Below are 19,745 nucleotides of genomic sequence, written 5' to 3' on the forward strand. Positions count from 1 at the left end.
TACTAGTACATTGCATACTAGTAGGGCAACTACATGTTATTAGGAAAAACTGCGCCACTTGTCAACTGTGTGATACTCGTGCAGTACTACCAGCGAAGTTGTAAAATTCTACTAGTTAACATCTAGTGCTGCATTAGTAGTGTGCAGACGTCAACTAATGTGTAGTTTTGCCACACTAGTAGCATTTGTTAACAGTTATCCTAGCAGAAATGTCATACGGTATTGGGGAAAACTGGACATGAAACTGGATATCGAATAAATGCTGAAACGGCCTCCCACACGAGTGCAGATTTGATTCTGTCTGCATTTTGGCTAGCTTCCCCTTCCCGCCGCCTGCTTCCGGGTGAACTGTTAACGAAAACGTTAGGCGTTAGATGAAAATGGATGTTTCAACTGTGCCACATTAACACCTTTTATTGTGTTTATTTTAAGATGCCAAAAGCAGTCAATTCTACACACATACAGTATGCACTCCTTGGGAGCCAAATGTTTGCTTTGCCACAAGCCCCGCCCCGCAATCGCCGAGCATTTTTAGGATTGTCCAATCACAGCCTGGCTGACTGTTGCTAGGTTGAACGAGGGCAACGTGTGATAGAAGTTTGTACCAAAGTTTCTGATTGGCCAATTTCCCCCCTCCCACTTTGAGTCATTTTGGAGTATTTTTTTGTTTGTTCCCAAGAACACAAGCCTGTAATTTACATGTATTGAGGCATAGTGCAATTATGAATGCTATAATCATTGTACACACACACACATATATATATATATATATATATATGGCAGCATCTTTGTTGGCTTTGTAATCATTACGTTTTTGTTTGTTTTGGCAGATTGAATGTGCGGTATTCGAAAAATATGTATCTATGTAATTGTACGTCTAATGGCTTTTTTTCTGAAAGAAAATGTTATTTACATGTTTTTGGTTTCCTTTTATAAGAGGAGAATGTACATTTTGTTTTTTTGGGAGGGGGGGGGGGGGCGTTTTATTTCTCAGCAAAGAAACATTGTTCAGCTTCAGAAGTACATAAAGAGGAATATGATGACACGGTTCTATGTCCAGTGTTTCGAGTGGCTATTCTGTTAAAAGATTACTTCTATTTAAAGATTTAAAAATAATATTGGGTCTTTTCTAGCTGAACAGCATTTTTTATTTATAATTATTTTGTAACCATTTTTTCATTTTATGTTTCAGCTTTTTATTATTATTTTAAATTCTTACACTTTAAGATTATACAGTACATCCCAGCGTGTCCGCCCCACTTTGGGAGGGTGTACATGCGTGACCTTTTGTTGTTGCTGTCAGCGTATTGGGTCATTGCATATGATTTTAGCATTTGTCTTTATTTTATTTTATTTTTAAATTAGTATTACATGATATTTGAATTATGGCAGGTATTTCAATGTTGTTGTTTTTTTTTTTTTTTTTTAAAAGTCATAACTAAACACAATGTCACTCCAGTGAGGGAATTCAAATCATGCTTCCAAAATCATCACAACACCATGGGTTCTACTACTCAGCCATAGTGGTTAATTACTGGTCAAACATGATTTCACAGCACAGGCAACAATTTTATAAAGTGGTAAGGAAAGCCGTAAACTTAAAAATTGCTTTGAAATAAAAAAAATGGCTATTCCACTCTGAGTACCGTCATTTTCAACACCTGCGCCTCTGCAGACTGGCTGATCACCCCAGAATGTGAGTGGAAAGGATGGGTTGACTCAGCCCGTGGAAGGGGGGGGGTTAACGGTAACATCCTTGAACGCTATAGGCTCGGGCACTGGAATTCCCGACCTATACCTCAGCAATATCTTTTTGCACTGCACAGGAACCCACTGCGCATTTCACAGATTTAATAAGTCAATGTGAAAACGTATGTAACGTAGATATAAACAAATACATTTTATTCATTAACTGTATATGACTATTTATCATATGCATTAAAAACTATAGATGGACATAATATTACATAATTTGTAATATTTTTATATTCACTTTTGTCCTCATCAAGCTGACACAGCAGCAGTGGAGCAGCACCCTAGCGCCCTCTATTGACCAGCCACCATTATTCTTTATCCTCTATGAAAAATGACAGCATCTTAGAATCACTTACAGTAGAAGTAAAAGAAGAGGTACAACTCTTGTGTGTATGCATGACTGTATTATACTGCCTCCCGGTGGCCAAGGTGAACACAACAGGAGCAGCACAATGAATTGAATTGCAGCATTAAATCATGATGCACAAACTGTTTAATTCTTAATGTTATTATTCTATGTTTTTGTCAAGTACCATACAGTATTTTGGTGAACATATAGCTACAAATATTTACAACCGGCCACGACGCAGTCGCCACACCTCGTCATGTTTATTCAAGACCTTGCCGTGAGTGAGGAAGAGGAGGAGAGCGCGCCAACACTCGCGTGTCCACAAGGCTCAAACATGGGAGGATGCTGCATGTCGACCGAGGCCAGGGAGAGGCAGGACATCAGCGACGAAATCGAGAAGCAGCTGAGGAGAGACAAGAACAACTGTCGCAGGGAGCTTAAACTGCTCCTCTTAGGTGAGTTGTACACATTTTAACAGGATGAAATTGAATTGTGTGTGTGGTCAGGACATGAGGAGCCATTGACCTTCAGTGGGCCATCACAGGGCAGAATGAGAGTATTTTGCATTTAGAAACTCATTAATGCTCACGTTTGATGGACACAGTGAGTTTATTGTAGTTGGCAGTGAAGTAGAAGTGCACTGCATCAGACATGAGCTGTTTCTAATGTTTGACCATCTCGTGGCGTGAAATGTCACCAAAATATTAGAAACAGCTGTCTGATGCAATCCAGCTGTACACACATTATGAACTACAATCGCAACAATAAACATTCATTTGATTCATAAAAAGATTTTTTTAATTGTCATATGTCTACTGCTTTTTAAATTGTTTTAAATTCCATTTGTTCATTAATTTTGTACTGCTTATCCTGTTTTTCTACATTTAATTGTATTTTATGATTTGTATTCAGTTTTAATTCATTTTTGTATTTTAAATGTCAAGTTTTCTTCATGTATTTTATTATATCATTAACTTTCTTCTGCCTATTTAGTTTTTAAATGTAATTAAATTAGTTATTTTATTCATGTAATCATATTTCATTCTCCAGTAACTGCTTATCCAGTTTCTAAATTAAAATTGTACTACATTTTATTTTGATTATATTTTATAAGTTAATAGATTTTTTTAATTTCATTTAATTGACATGAATCATTTCTTTCATTAATCCTATCTATGGCTTATCTAGTGTTTAAATTCTATTGTATTTTATTAATTTATTATTATTTTATTTGGTTCATTTTCTATTGTTTAAAAAGCATTAGGTTTTTTTCAAATTTATTTACCAATCTTATTTTATTAGAATTTTAAAATTCAAGTAAATTGTATTTGTGAATTTAATTACAACTTATTTTATTAATTAAGGTTTTACCTCTTATTCTGTTTCTTTTTAACTTCATTTTCATGACATTCCCCATCCCTTATTTTATTTCATTTAGCAAAGGAATCAGCTTTGATACAATTCTTAAATTGTCTCTCATTGAATTGTGCAGAGGTTTACCTCATAGAGTGGCCAGTGAGTGCCCATTTAGTAGTAATGAAGCTCATGCTAAAATGCTCTCAAACATTAACAAATAGAGATCGGAACTTACAAAAAAAGATTCTTACTTTTATTGAGTTAATTAATTAATCACAGTATTTTCCTTCTACATTGCCACCTTGCTTCGCAAACATTTTGTGAGATTTGTTTTGGTAACAAGAGGTAACGACATGGGTGTGGCGGCCGTGGTGCGTTCGAGGACTGTGGCTGCCCCTCATGCAAACTCATGCAAAACAAACCTTAAGCTAACGGACACAATGTAGGTTCCCTTTTAGAAAAAAGGTGTCACGTCGCTGCCTCTAGTACAGTTGTGTATATAAAGTCATTGGAAACTGTGAGGCAACAGCTCCAGCTTGATCAAAGCCTCTAAGACAGGTCCACACTTAATCCGGAACAGAAGTGCCACTTGCTGGAACGTTGTCTTAACACCACATATTTTAAATTCATGGGAACATTTTACAGACAAAAACATGGTTGTGCTCTGGACTCCCCGGTATTCCCCATCGTAGCAAACCTGTACATGGAGGACATAGAAAGGAGAGCTCTGAACTCTTTTAGGGGAACAAGTCCAAGTCATTGGTCGAGATATGGGCATGGCACATGGGTTAAAATCAAAAGGTAAGAAGTGCAAGCCTTCACCAAACACATGAACTCAGTGAACAATAGAATCAAGTTCACCCGTGTGGATGTCAAAGCCATTAAGTTGCCTTTTTTTGGACTGTGATCAGAATCAGAATCATCTTTATTTGCCAAGTATGTCCAAAAAACACACAAGGAATTTGTTGGAGCCGCTCTAGTATGACAACAGACAGTCAATTGACAGAGAACACTTTTGAGACAATAAGACATTTTTTTTTTTTTTGTCAGTCTCTGAGCAGTAAAGGGTTGCTAGTTATCTGGTAATGCCGGTACATTTTATTTATTTTTTTGACAATTGTGCAAAAAGATGCAGAGTCCTCTAGCACTTAGAGCAGTTTGAATGACTAATATTGCAATAGTCCGGCGCAATGACCATTGTGCAAAGGGCGCCGAGACTTCAAGGAGTGTATGCGGTTTAAAGTGACGAGTAGTGCGATAATCTGGGACAATGTTGAAGATGCTCCTCTGCAAATGGAGCAGATGCTACTCTGGCATGAGTGGCCAGTATTGGTCAACAACAGATATGCAAATAGTCCAGCGTGGCGAGACAACTACAGTGAGTGCAGGAGTAATACATAATTGGCCCCACAGAAATGTGACAACGAACTCAAGTCAAAAAATTGCCAGCATGTTGTAATGGAATTGTAGGTTAGGTGTTTAAGAAGTTGATCGCAAGAGGGAAGAAGCTGTTGGAATGTCTGCGAGTTCTAGTTTGCATGTCCACATTGGAGACGAACGAAATAGGAAATACAAGTTTACAAGGTTATGGTTGAGTGGAAGACACAGCACATCTCTCATGGGATCTGGAAGCCGAGTGAGTCCTCTTTTCAAGTAACAGTCAGTCCACTCAGCGGCTCCTTATCAAACCGGTTCTTGCTTGTTCTCAGCCTGAATGTTATCAGTATGCCTGTAGTGCATGTGTGTGTGGTCAGTTTTAACAAACAAAAGCTCGTGTGTGTGTCCTAGTGTCCTGTAAGCAGCAGCATAGAAATACAGCATACTTTATACCACCCTCAGCAACACAAACTGGGCGTTATCGGTACCCTACAACACAGAGCTGATCACGTTCCGAGCAGCCCACGGGCCAAAGAGAAAGCGCACAGACACGTGAGGGAGGCCCTCCAAACCTGTGGTTACCCCAACTGGTCATTTGTCATTTGGATGAGGATGAAAAAAGTGGATGAGAACGAAAAGAGTGGCAGATGCAACAATATTGTCATTCCGTATGCATCGAGAAACTCAGAAGGATTTTCATCCAACACCACATTCCGGTACACTTTAAAGCTGGTAACACCTTGAGACAAAGGCTGGACACCACATACTCAGAAAAGTGCAGTGAGGAATATACAGATACATACATTGGGGAAACCAAGCAACCACTGAGCAGAAAAATGGCACAACAGAGGCGGGCAAACACCTCAGGTCAAGACTCAGCAGTCTATCTGCACGTCCAAGAGAGACAGCACTCTTCTGAGGACAAAAATGTGTTTATTCTGGACAGGGAGGACAGATGGTTTGAAAGAGAGGTGAGAGAGGCTATATAAACAAAGGTGGAAAAAACCTCGCTTAACAGGGGAGGCATCACGTCTCCCACTTACAATGCCGTCCTTTCGTCCATTCCAAAGCAACTAAATAATTCTGCCTCCAACAAACAGCATGGCCGTTAGGTAACCCCACGACCACTTTACAACTGAATGGAATATCAATGAGGCAGTTTCCCCCCCAACGACTCTGGTGGACAGACAACGGCCTAATGGCCAGGCGGCTTAATGGCTCTCCCCCTTTTTTGCGTTCCAAAAGAATGATTCCATACGTGGTGTGGGGCAAGCCTCTAAATTGGAGCATAAATAGTTGAGTCTTCCACACAAACACTGGCTAGCGCGTCCTAACTAAGCCTTGGGTTGGAATGCATGTGAACAGAGAGGTGACATCAAATGAAGCCATAGTTTCATTTTCATCCAGCTTTAGGTCTGACCTTATCAACAAAGTCCATTGAGTTTTGGACGTGGTGTGTACTATTGCCAACCAAGAGTGCTAGGATGTTGGCCACATACTTAGAAATGTTCTAAGTAACAGAGTTGATGGTTCTGACAATGGGTCTGAGAGGTGCTCCTTCGTCGTGCATTTTTGGCAGACCATAAATGCCAGAAATGGTCTCTAATAGATATAGCTGGTAATAAAGTGCAGGGTTGAAGGATCCTCACTTTTGCACGTTCTCAGTGATTTTCCTCTGGTACCTGCTGATTGGGTCTCTTTTGAGTCTTTCATGTGTGTTATGATAATCTGTTGTGTTAAGGATTAGTGTGCATCTCCCCTTATCTGCTGGCAAGATTGTGATGTTTTCAGCCTTCCTCAGCGATGTCAACACTTTTCTATCCTCTCGGGAGAGGTTGGGGGCTTTGGCGTTCGAAGGTGCTGCAGACACTTTTAACCTGATTTGTTCCCCTTCGGTTTCTGTTAGTTTGTTATTTCTAACAGCTGATTCGGTCGCTGTGATCACATCAACTATCGGAACTTGTGCTGTCGGCAAAACTCAAACCTTTGGCCAACATCTTCTCTGATTGGATAAGTTCTCTCTCTGACAAGTTTTTTTTTTTTTTTTTTTCCTTTTACCAATGTATTGTGTACTTCTCCATTGTCAACTAGTGCAGTTTTACTAGTTACCTTACTAGTAACATGTAGTTGTCTTACTAGTGTGCAGAAATGTCAGGCAGTAGTGGAAAAAAACATTACGAGTAAGACACAGTCGTTCTACTAGTGCCCTAAATTATGTGTACTAGTTGACATCTGCATGCTACTAGTAGTACTACTGAAGTGCTAAGTGTGAACTAGTAGAATTAGTGCACAGTTTTGCCTCACTAGTAACATGTACAGTAGTTGTCCTTCTAGTGTGCTGAAGTTCTACGAGTGAGAAAAAAGTGGACAGTAGTACGCAGATCTTAAGGTGGATATCAAGGCTAGTGAACGACTGCCCAACCAGCTGTCCATATGTATTGTTTGCACGGAAATGTTAACAAGCGCGTCAAGCTCAGTGATTCGTTGTAGCCCCTCCAAGCAACTTGACTTGTAAACAAGATGCATTCAAATGTATTTGTTTGCTTAGGTCGGCTGGCAACTTTTCTTAAGACATCCCAACGGCAGGGGGCTAAAAATCATCATCACTAGTCAATGAAAAACATGTATAGTAACTCCACATTTTTATATGAAAACAAGATGCAAAGAATAATTATTTGTTTCATATGAAAATGGGGGGAATTAAGTTTGAGCTGTTTTAAAAATTATTATTTATGATCAAATCCTTACCGTACTGTCCAAGTCCACAGTTTATGAGCGTCACATTCAAAACTATAAATTATATAAAAACAGAAAATACAAAGTATGAGGGAAAAAACATTTTACAAAATTAAAAGGTGTTTAAAAATAGAAAGTGCCATCACATAATGGAAGGAGAACACGGTGGAAGTTAAAAAAAAAAGAAAAAAAAGTTCACATCCAGTTGCAGCTGTTTGCCTGAGATCCTTTTGGCTTTTGGCAGTCAAATAAAATGCAACCAAATCATGCAACTTTCTCTGGGTGCGCGTGTGAGTCTGCACGTGTATGCCACTTCCCACCACCGTAAGTTGGTAAGAACATACAGTAGTTGTTCTATTCCCAACGATGAGCAAAAATCATGAAAAAATGTGATAAAAAAACCATGACCAAATCCATAATTATGAACACAAATGACCAAAAACATGACCATGACCAAACACATAAACGGATACAAAGTCATGACCAAAAACCTTGACTAAAATTTACAACCAAAAAACATGACCACAACCCTGACCCAAATCTTGACCAAAAAAAATAAAAAATCAAGATAAAATAATTGAGGCAAAAAAATCCGGACAAAAAAACAACAAAAATTTGTGAGCAGAAACATGACCATGACCACAGCCTTGACCAAAAATCAAGATAAAAACAAAAGACCAAAAATCCGGACCAAAAATCATGACCACAGACCATGACTAAAAATTATGACCAAAAATATGACAAAAATAATCACCATGACCAAAAACATGTCCATGACCCTGACCAAAAATCAAGGTAAAAAAACAAAACAAGACGAACAAACATGACAATAAACCCTGACCATAGATCATGACTAAAATCATCACCATGACCATTAACAAAAATGACCAAATGTCACGAGAAAACCAAACCAAAAACCTGCACAAAATTGTGTCCCAGGCACGGGCGAGAGCGGCAAAAGCACGTTCATCAAACAGATGCGGATCATCCACGGAGGAGGATACAACGAGGAGGACAAATGCAAATATGCTAAATTGGTCTACCAAAACATCTACACGTCCATGCAGACCATGATCCGAGCCATGGAGATGCTGCACATCCCTTTCCACGACGCGCACCAGCAGGTATCGACTCTCTGTATCGCATAAAACGCAAACGGTGTTAATGGATTCTCCACATTAGATAAGCGCCAATATCCTGCTGGAGGTCGAGGTGGTCAAAGTTGACCACTTGGATCAGGAGTACGCGGCGGCCATCAGGAGATTGTGGAACGACGGCGGCTTTCAGGAATGCTTCGATCGCCGCCGGGAGTACCAGTTGTCCGACTCCACCAAATAGTGAGGCTCGAGCCCGGTCACCAAAACGACACGTCACTGAAAAACCCCATCAAAATGTGACAAAATAATCCTGACGAAAAAGCATAACATGAATGGTTTCAAAAATCCTGATTTAAAACAAAAAAACAAAAAAAAAAAAAAAATTTATAAAATAAAACAAAAAAGACCAAAAAATCATGATCAATAACCATGACCTAAAACCCATGACCAAAAACATTGAGCAAATCATTACGAAATACCATTAACAAAAAAAAAATTCGTGACCCAAAGCTGTGGCCAAACCCTTGACCAATACCCATGACCAAAACGATAAAAAAACAAAGAAAAAAAAAAACAATCAGGATGAAAAACAAGAAGTATAACTAAAACCAACGACAAAAAACATAAAAAAAAAAAAATCAGGACAAAATAATTCTGACTAAAAATCCAAATCCATAACCACACCTATGACCAAAATATTACCAAAAAATTAAGCCAAAAACGTGACAAAATTATTCTGACCAAAACCCATGGACGAAAATCATGACTGACCTCCTGACTGGGAAAACCGTGACTGAAAAACATGACCCATATGTTTAGAGCCCTCACACATGACAATAAAACCAAATTTTCCTGCACGATCCTCCAGCTATCTGACAGAGCTGGATCGCATCTCGCAGCCCTCCTACGTACCCAACCTTCAGGATATCCTGCGGGTCCGCGTTCCCACCACGGGCATCATCGAGTACCCCTTCGACATGGAGAGTGTCATCTTCAGGTACCGCCCAGCATACCGGACAGTATATACAAACAAAAATACCAATTTCCCGTTGTGGCTTCAGGATGGTGGATGTAGGCGGTCAGCGGTCCGAGCGCAGGAAGTGGATCCACTGCTTCGAAGGCGTTACATCCATCATGTTCCTGGTGGCGCTCAGCGAGTACGACCAGGTGCTGGTGGAGTGCGACAATGAGGTGAGGGTGCACGGACAGACGGGCACCATCGCCACTCATTATGTCAGTCCATGACCAAAGCCATCAACAAAAACATCACCAAAGCCAAAAATCTTAAAATGTGACCAAAAACCTGCTCCCAAGAATGAATCAAACTCATGCCCCAAAATATGACAAAAATCATGCCCAACAAAGCACCTACCCAAAAAAAAGCCCCAAAACATGACCAAGAAATGACCCTAAGACAGGGCCACAAACTATTTCCAAAAATATGACCCAAAAGAGACCAAAAACATTCCTAAAAGTAATGACGAACACACCAACTTGACCCACAAACTGAATAAAAATCATGACCAAAGATGTGCTCCACCAAAATAACTAACAATCATGGCCAAAAACTAAAAGTATCAGTAACATGACCCACAAACTGACCTGAACCATGACCAAAAAAGCGTAACCCATAAACACAATCAAAAACAAGGACCGAAAAAAAATGACCAAAAACTTGACATGATCTAAAACCATGATCCAAAATGATAAATAATGAGGAGAGAAAATATGACCAAAAAGGTAACCAAAGACATGATCACAAACATGAATCCCAAAAACATCATACAAAAATGAACCCAAAATGTGACGCAAAGAAAATAAAAATCATGACCAATAACACGACCCAAGAAATCCTGATCAAAACCTGACCCAGAAAAAAAGGAAGCAAAAACATGACCCCAAAACGCTTTACTAAAGCTCCCGACTTGACCGACGACAATGTGACGTATTTCGTCAGAACCGCATGGAGGAGAGCAAGGCCCTGTTCAGGACCATCATCACATACTCATGGTTCCAGAGCTCGTCCGTCATCCTCTTTCTCAACAAAACCGACATCCTCCAGGAGAAGATCCTGAACTCCCATCTGGCCGACTACTTTCCGCAGTTCTCCGGTTAGTCAGTTCAAGAATCCTTATCACAAATCTGATTGGACATTACAAATTAGTGCTGTTAGCATTGTTAGAGCAAATACTGGTTGAACTCTTTTCATTGTTGTTGCTCTTAAAAACACATTCTTCTTCAACAACAAAAGCACATTTACGTTAGCTCAGACTGAGACAGATCTGAATCCAGACTGCAAATGAATGGATCTTGCACAAAGTCACCACTGGCTAATTTATGCATACCCTACCCATAAAGTGAGTGGCCATAAAGATTTTATTCCCCCCCCTGCTAGTAGAGGCAGGACTTCATCACCAAACAACCGTACACTTTGACAATTTGGTTGCAGTTCAGTGCATGCTTGAAATCTCAACAAAAATTCAAACCTCTATCTCCACATTTTATTGGTCTGAAAAAAATGCTTTTCTGATATAACAAACAAAAAAAAAAAAAGTTTGTCATCCAATTTTTGTTCGAAAATTAAATTTGGGTTTCTGCAAAAAAGCTCCCGATTAGTTTTTTAAATTGTCTATTATTGTTTTTATTTGGTGTCTTTTGGTTTTCCGATAAAAACAAAACTCATATTAAAGCAATTATCTGCCACAAAAATACGTTTCTTATTTTTACCTGAAAAACCAACCATAAAAAAGTTTCCTGCATATTTTCATTAAAAATATTTAAAAAACAAAATGCCTGGAGCTGCATATTTTGTGATACTTTTGGTTTTATCTGAACACCAACCAAAATAAAAAGTATAAATTGACCAATCTACATGCTTTTCGACGGACAGTGATGTGTTTCAGCAAAAAAGATCAAAACTACAATAACTTTACTTTTCAGATAAAAATAAAAGAAATTCATAACATTAAAGCACAAACATTCAAATTTGTGACTTTTAAATGTGTATTTAAATAGGGTACTTCTATATCGTGGATTTCACTTATTGTGGGGTTGGTCTGGAACGTAATCCTTGTGATGGAGGGTGGATTACTGTACACAAAATACAAACACAGTCCGTGTTTTGGCTAATATTTCGTGTGTGGCGTTCAGGGCCTCGTCAGGACGCGTGTGCGGCTCAGGAGTTCATCCTGAAGATGTACCAGGAACAAAACCCGGACAAGGACAAGAAGTTATACCCGCACTTCACCTGTGCCACCGACACGGAGAACATCCGCTTCGTGTTCGCCGCAGTCAAGGACACCATCCTGAGACAGAACCTCCAGGTCTTCAACCTGCTCTAAACACCAAACTCCCATTCTTTACACACTACCCCCCTTTATACGACTGTATATTATTTCTTTTAATCAACTTACACTTACAATTGTCAGAAGAAGTAAAGGTAGCACATTTCCTCATATAGTGGCCACAGGTGCAAGAGGAATTCATTCTGTAACCAAGTTTGTTATCAAATCATTGTTCCCCATTGACAGAAATGGAAATGCCATTAATCCGTTCCAGACGCCAAAACTGTTTTTGTCTCATGCGTTTATAACGTAAAATAGCAGTATTGCATGAAACAACATTAAAAGATGATAAAAGAGAATGTAAAGAAATAAAGTGGTTTCATAAAGTAATTAGTATACTTAGTGTAACTCAAGAATCTCATAAGTTGGGGCACTCAAGTCAAGGTGTCACTGTAAAACATGACATTTCTTTATTTAAGGCATGGCATGATTTTTTCTCAAACTATGACTATTTGGCGTGCCACGTCGATTAGAGCACAGGCCACTATTTGAGGAAACACGGTACAACAGGTTGGTGTTATTTTATTAGTTGCGGGGCTTACCATCTATTTGAGCAGGGGCTATTATTTGAGGAAATTTTTGTTTTTAATCATTGTAAAATACAATAAAATTAGCCAAAAGATTTTAATTTCTGCAGTTGTTTTAAGAGTGTTTAAAAAAAAAAATGCAATTTTATTAACACTGCTAGCTTCATCCTTGTTGGTGCCTTACTATTTATTTAATGTTTACATGAAATAACCCAAGTTGTGCATTGGCTAAAATCTCAGGAGTGGTTGGAAAAAGAATTTGTATTCATGTTCAATAAAAAACTTTATGTACTCATTAAGGGTTTGTGAGGTGAGGAAAGTGACAAACAAGCAAGCACACTGGTAATTCTTTTATTGAACAAAATGAAGAAGCCACAGCACTGCATACCTAAAAACATACACCAGCCCCAAAATATAATAAAGCAAAAATCTTAAAAAAGAAAAAAAAAGTGGTAATAATTAGCATTGCCTTCTTTTAAATATACTTTTTTTCTTTTATTAACATGGTTGGTCTTGCATACCATTACTATCCAATGAGAAGCATGTACAGTATCGCCAAAGTTTTTTTTTATTTTTATTTTTTTTGCATTTTTAAAAATAAAGTGGGAAAAAACAACAACAAAAATTCACTGGATTAAGGCATGGCTATCTAATTTTGTGAGTTTGTTCATTTTTATCTGAGGGAAAAAAAAGTCATTTCATTTTTTTTTTTTTTTAAATCACAAAATTAAAGCTTAGATTTTTTTTAAATACAAAATAAAAAAATTGAAAAAAAGTATTTCTGGATGAATAAAATCTCACAAAATTTAAGATTTTATATTTTTTTGGGCCTAACACGACAATAACAAAAATAAAGAAATTCTTCAAGTTTTTGATGAAAACAATAATCTCGCAAAATTTATGATTTCCAAATTTTGTGAATTACATTTTGAAAATTCAAAAAAAAAAAAGTTAGTCACAGATTTTTTGAGATTTTTCTTTATATTGGTTCACACTATCTTTACTTTATATTTTACTATGTGTCCCCCAAAATTAGTGAGTTTTCGTCCTAATCACAAAAAACAAGCTTCGTTTGCTTTTCTGATCAAAACAAACAACTCACCAAATTAAAGCATTTACTTCCAAATATTGCTGTCCAATCTTGTCAGACTCCCCATGTATCTCCAAATTTAGCAATATTTTTTCCAACTTTGTTCGCATAAATAAATAGTTTTAGCTGAAATTTAAAAGAAAAATCAATATATTTTTGGGAGGATGACAAAAAAAAAATGTAAACATGAATCATAAAATTTGTGAGTTATTCAGTTTTTATCCCAAAAACCCCAACACAATATTTTACTTTTAAAAAATGCAAGTTGTTTTTATCCCCAAAACACAAAGAAAAGGCACAAAATGAAAGCCTGTATATCCAGATTTTGTGATTTGTGAAAACAAAACAAAAAAAAAGAATTTGGAAAATTGGCGATACAGAGATGCTTGTCATTGGACGGTGATGAAATCAAACATAACATTTTAACTCTGCTTCTATTGAGCCTATTATGTGAATTGATCTATTTATATTTATGTATATACATACAATATTAATATACAGCAGATCAATACAAAAATGGCATGCCTCGTTTACTCACACAGTCCAGAGTTTTAGCTTGCGAAAATGTATGTTATAAAAAAACAAAAAAAAACAACAAAAAAAAAAAACACTGTATGTCTCGCTGAGTATTAAATGAGTCATTCAGTGAGCGTGTGACGTTAAAAGTCAGAGCGGACAAAAGGTTTGTTGGTAAACTTGAGATTTAACTCGATGGAAAAAACTCACTTATGCCGAACGCGCGCATGAGGTGAGGGGAACAAACAAAGGCACTGATGGACATGAGCTTTTGTGTGTGTGTGTGTGTGTGTGTCAAGCCATTTGAGCTGAATATCAAGGATAAGGAATAAATGCCCTAAGGACTTTCCATGTGTGTGTGTTGTGTTGTTTTCATTCAGTATTTGGGTAAAGTATCCCTGGCATCCTCCAGTTTAGCGAGAACCCACTGAAAGGACAACAACAAGTGAGATCCTTCTAATCCAATCGAACACGATGGTGACTAACGGAAGGACGGTGACTCACCGTGGCAATCTCAGGTGTTTTAAAGTTGATGATCTTGCCGAATTCTTTGGCGTGGAATACCGACTTGACTCGCTCCTGCGCAACAAGTCACATGAAGGGGAAGAAAAGATGTAATCAAAACTGAAGAAAGTGATGTCAAGCCTGTTGGAATACTGATGAAGTACGTAGAAACAAAGTGAGGATGAGAATCAGAATGCAGGTTAATTATGGATGAAAAAAAAAAAAAAAAAACTCAAAATCAAAACATGTATTGCCCCAACAAAGTGTTTTTCCTCTCTGATTTAGATTTTTAAAAAACTAACAACATTTAGAGATGCATGCTTTAATTTTGCTTTAAAGATTTGAAACATGAGGAAATATTTTTTTGTTTTCATGAAACTAAAAAACAGTTTTGGAAGATACATGCATTGATTTTCAGTATAAATAAATAAATATATATATATATATATATATATTGGTTTTCTTCCTTTTGCAGTTAAAGATTTTTTTGATTTTACAATTTTTGTTTTGTTCTACACACAAATGTTTTTATTTATTTAAATAATGATTTTAATATAGAGCCATGCTTTAATCGAAATTTTAGTTTTTGTTTTCGATAAGAAGGAAAAAAATGAAAATGCTTTTTTTTCTCCCCATCTCCCAAAAATTGAAATACGAGTTAAGAATTTATGAGCTTCATGTCAGAGAACGGATTAAACTCGTAACTCAAGGTACCATTGTATACTGTAAAAACCCATTAAAACAAACAAACAATCGCCTAAAAAAAGTGCAATATAGCAGGCAAACCCTGTATTACTAATAACTAGGGCTGTCACCACTGAACATTTTTAGAGTCGCTTAATTATTCCATCAATTCATGGATTTAAAATTTATAGCAATTTTTTTCTTCAATTACAGATTAGTGACCGATTAATGTTATTTTGTATTGTTCAACGATTAAACAAAACCAAACAAACAAAAATTATACAATATCACATGAGAAGGAGTGAGAATGTACTCACCAACCTTTTTGAAACAGAGCTACTTCTTGGGTACTAAATAATGCGAAGGGCTACTAGTTTGATATACATACACATCTGAGGCTACTAATGGTACAACGAAATCATGTCAATTACAGGTTATTCATCCTACGACTGCAAATAACCATTTTTTTTGTAAAACAAACTTTTTTTTCCCCCCATAAATTCATTATGATTCAGTTACTGGTTTGATCTGTAACATGTCACAAAATAGGAAAAATGTTAATCATTGTTTTACAAAGTAAAAGCAGATGTTTACAAAAGTCTTATTTTGATTAAACACAAAAGATAATCAATACTACAGATATCAGAGAATATGTACTGTTGCGAGGCTGTAATCCAAGGATTTAGACAATTTTAAGTTAAATAATGGCTATAAAAGTATCAATCGAATATCAAAAGTGACACTTCTACTAAGAACAATAAAAACAAGCTGCAAAAGAAATGCGCTCACCTTGGCCTCAATACGTAGCCGTCTGTTCTCCACGATGGTGGGCTCTTTGGTAAACTCGTCAAACAAGTACTGCCACTCGCAGATCAGCTGGCCGAACGTGCCCGTGGTCACGAAGAAAATGCCCCTTGGATGGCAAAAAAAAAAACGAGAAAAACATCACAAAAAACTATCAGTCATCTTAGTAGTAATCAGCTGGGAACTAGCACCCACCTCTTAGTGATCATGAGGAAGTCTGAGTCGTTCACTTTGGCGTGAGCAAAGTAACGGTATTTAACAAAACGACCGTTCTCGATTTTCTGCGAAAAACACACACACACACACACACACACACACACACACACACACACCCATACAGGAGACAGGAAGTGACAATTAACATTCATAAATGACTTGCTGTGGAGTGTGGTCATGACTTGTCAGTAGGGTGAGAAACAAAGACAATGAATGTCAGATGGAGGTTAAAAATGCCAAAAACTTTATTGGGAAAATGGTGGGGAACAGGTACAAGATGGAGGACAGGAAAACAACAATGGAGGATCTTAACAATGCAGAAACATCAAAACAATGATGTAAAAAGATGATCGTTGCTAAAAAATAGGGCATGATTAAATAAGGAGTAAAATCACACATTAAATAAATACAACAAAAAAATGCACAACTGGTACAAATACAATAAAAGTTGCTAAATCTAAGAAATAAAAAGAAAAATAATCAACCAGCACTTAATAATTGGATTAGACAACCTGTGGTTACGAAAAGCCCCCTGACGTGCTTTAATCCGGATGCTTTCAGTGAGCACTGATCGTTATCAAAATAACTACCATCATAAAGGATATATATTTTTTTTTTGTTAAACAGGCCATTTTAAAATGAATGGATAACAATAATTATTAATGCTGCGAGTATCCATGAATAGGCCCACTGCTTCTAATCGAAATGGCTGACTTTATGTTTAATGAATTTCCGGCATGGGTCTTGGAGAGTTTTCGTGCGTCCTGATATGACAGACAAGTCCACCCAATTTCCTGTCTATCTGTTAAGATGGTGTTGGGGGCCACCAGTATACAGGCACTTGCAAAAATTGGTGCGTTTTTTTTTTTTTTTTTAGCAAGTTGATGCCCCCAAAAGGCCATTTATTGGTCGAAAGGAAAATTAAAGCTGCTAAAAGCGATAAATCTTCACACACCATTTTTCATTGGGAATAGTCAAAATAATCATCAAAATGTTCCATTTTACTCCGCCCAATTAGAGAGGGAAAAAGCTTCCCAATATATCATCATCATTTATCTGTCTAGAATACCCATTTATGACTAAGGCTCATTTGGGAAAATGAGACTTTTTTTCTGCATTCTATTATGATAGATTGATAGTCTATCCAATTTTGGTGTTGATCAGTGAAACTGGTGTCGGGGGCTGAATTGTTTTCTAACTTTCCATTGGGTGCTACTAAATTGTGTGTGGTCTAATACATTTATGAAGGACTTTTTTAACAACTGCAAATGCTCCAATAATAATACAGAGAATAAAATAAACGAAAGGAACCGTAAGACTAGAGAGCCCAGAGCGCTAGCAGTCTTCCTGATCCTGATCATCATAATCCTCATCATCCTCACAGTCAGTGTTGTCACTGAGGCTCAAGCTACGCTGTGGACATGACAAGAGAGAGTTCACAACATCAGATGGACTCCTACACAAAAACGCTACACTATGTCTACGGCCCACAAAATCGCACACTAACCCTCTGATCAAACCTCTAAAAACTGAGTTTCATAATAACAATAATCATAATAAATAATAAGTAAAGCACCATAGCTTCATTCTGACCCCACCGTCCAAAGTAAAAAATGCATACCATTCCTTCCAGAGGTTCTGTCGTATGATGTCATCAAGGAGAAAACAAAATGAAGGACTTCCAATGGCTTTTAATATGGTGTAAGAACTTGCATGTATTCATATCCCAACAACTTGTAAATTTATATAAAGTACTTCAAGTCAGACTCAACTTAGAAGTTGCAATGTTTGAATGAACATGATTGACTAATAATTTAATGTAGTGTAATTATTTACCAATAATTAAATGATTAATGCAATTATTTTCAATTTAAATTTGATTATTAAAAATAAATGAATACATGTACAGTGGGTACGAGAAGTATTCAGACCCCCTTACATTTTTCACTCTTTTTTATATTGCAGCCATTTGCTAAAATCAATGAAGTTAATCTTTTTTCACAATGTACACACAGCACCCCATATTGACAAAAAAAAAAAAAAAAAGAAAAAAGAAAATGGAATTGTTGAAATTTTTGCTGATTTATTAAAAAATAAAAACTGAAATATCACACATTCAGACCCTTTACTCAGTATTTAGTAGAAGCACCTTTTGAGCTAATACAGCCATGAGTCTTTTGGGGAATGATGCAACAAGTTTTGCACACCTGGATTTGGGAATCCTCTGCCATTCCTCCTGGCAGATCCTCTCCAGTTCTGTCAGGTTGGATGGTGAACGTTGGTGGGCAGCCATTGTCAGGTCCTTCCAGACATTCTCAATTGGGTTTAAGTCAGAGATCTGGCTGGGCCATTCAAGAACAGTAACAAGAGTTGTTCTGAAGCCACTCCTTCGGTATTTTAGCTGGGTGCTTAGGGTCATTGTCTTTTTTGAAGGTGGCCCTTCGGCCCAGTCTGAGCTTCTGAGCACTCTGGAGAAGGTTTTCGTCGGGGATATCCCTGTACTGTACTTGGCCGCATTCATCTTTTCTTTGATTACAACCAGTCGTCCTGTCCCTGCAGCTGAAAAATACCCCCACAGGATGATGCTGCCACCACCATGCTTCACTGTTGGGACTGTATTGGACAGGTGATGAGCAGTGCCTTGTTTTCTCCACACATGTCATTTAGAATTAAGGCCAACAATTTCTATCTTGGTCTCATCAGACCAGAGAATCTTATTTCTCACCATCTTGGAGTCCTTCAGGTGTTTTTCAGCAAACTCCATGTGGGCTTTCATGTGTCTTGCACTGAGGAGAGGCTTCCGTCGAGCCACTCTGCCATAAAGCCCCGATTGGTGGAGGGCTGGAGTGATGGTTGACTTTATAGAACTTTCTCCCATCTCCCGACTGCATCAGCCACAGTGATCTTTGGGTTCTTCTTTACCTCTCTCACCAAGGCTCTTCTCCCAATTGCTCAGTTTAGCCGGACGGCCAGCTCTAGGAAGGGTTCTGGTCGTCCTAAACGTCTTCCATTTAAGGATTATGGAGGCCACTGTGCTCTTAGGAACATTAAGTGCAGCAGAAACCTTTTTGTAACCTTGGCCAGATCTGTGCCTTGCCACAATTCTGTCTCTGAGCTCTTCAGGCAGTTCCTTTGACCTCATGATTCTCATTTGCTCTGACATGCACTGTGAGCTGTAATGTCTTATATAGACAGGTGTGTGGCTTTCCTAATCAAGTCCAATCGGTATAGTCAAACACAGCTGGACTTCAATGAAGGTGTAGAACCATAGAGGATGATCAGAAGAAATGGACAGCACCCGAGTTAAATATACAAGTGTCACAGCAAAGGGTCTGAATACTTACAGCTGTGTGATACTTCAGTTTTTCTTTTTTAATAAATCAGCAAAAA

General features: G+C 37.7%; 2 protein-coding genes across 5 annotated transcripts in view; one reads left to right on the forward strand and one right to left on the reverse strand.

Annotated features, from left to right (window-relative positions):
- The first annotated feature begins 1,779 nt into the window (after positions 1–1,779).
- On the forward strand, positions 1,780–12,787 carry LOC133474954 (guanine nucleotide-binding protein subunit alpha-14-like). The gene is made up of 7 exons (XM_061767160.1): positions 1,780–2,559; positions 8,513–8,697; positions 8,756–8,910; positions 9,539–9,667; positions 9,732–9,861; positions 10,628–10,781; positions 11,821–12,787. The coding sequence occupies exons 1-7, from the start codon at positions 2,361–2,363 to the stop codon at positions 12,009–12,011; spliced, it is 1,143 nt and encodes a 380-aa protein (XP_061623144.1). The 5' UTR covers positions 1,780–2,360; the 3' UTR covers positions 12,012–12,787.
- An 89-nt stretch (positions 12,788–12,876) lies between these two features.
- The window catches only part of vps13a (vacuolar protein sorting 13 homolog A), a 91,553-nt gene continuing 84,684 nt past the window's right edge, over positions 12,877–19,745 (reverse strand). For 3 of the 4 annotated variants that reach the window (XM_061767156.1, XM_061767155.1, XM_061767159.1), the window contains 4 exons: positions 16,335–16,420; positions 16,125–16,248; positions 14,652–14,726; positions 12,877–14,574 (listed from right to left, as the gene is read on the reverse strand). In XM_061767156.1, coding sequence (XP_061623140.1) covers positions 14,524–14,574; positions 14,652–14,726; positions 16,125–16,248; positions 16,335–16,420 — 336 coding nt within the window. In that variant the 3' untranslated portion in view covers positions 12,877–14,523. Of the gene's footprint in view, positions 14,575–14,651; positions 14,727–16,124; positions 16,249–16,334; positions 16,421–16,578; positions 17,769–19,745 lie in introns of those variants that run through there. The other variant, XM_061767158.1, reaches the window with a different exon arrangement.

The sequence above is a fragment of the Phyllopteryx taeniolatus genome, chromosome 3, assembly GCF_024500385.1.
Source record: "Phyllopteryx taeniolatus isolate TA_2022b chromosome 3, UOR_Ptae_1.2, whole genome shotgun sequence".
Lineage (NCBI taxonomy): Eukaryota > Metazoa > Chordata > Actinopteri > Syngnathiformes > Syngnathidae > Phyllopteryx > Phyllopteryx taeniolatus.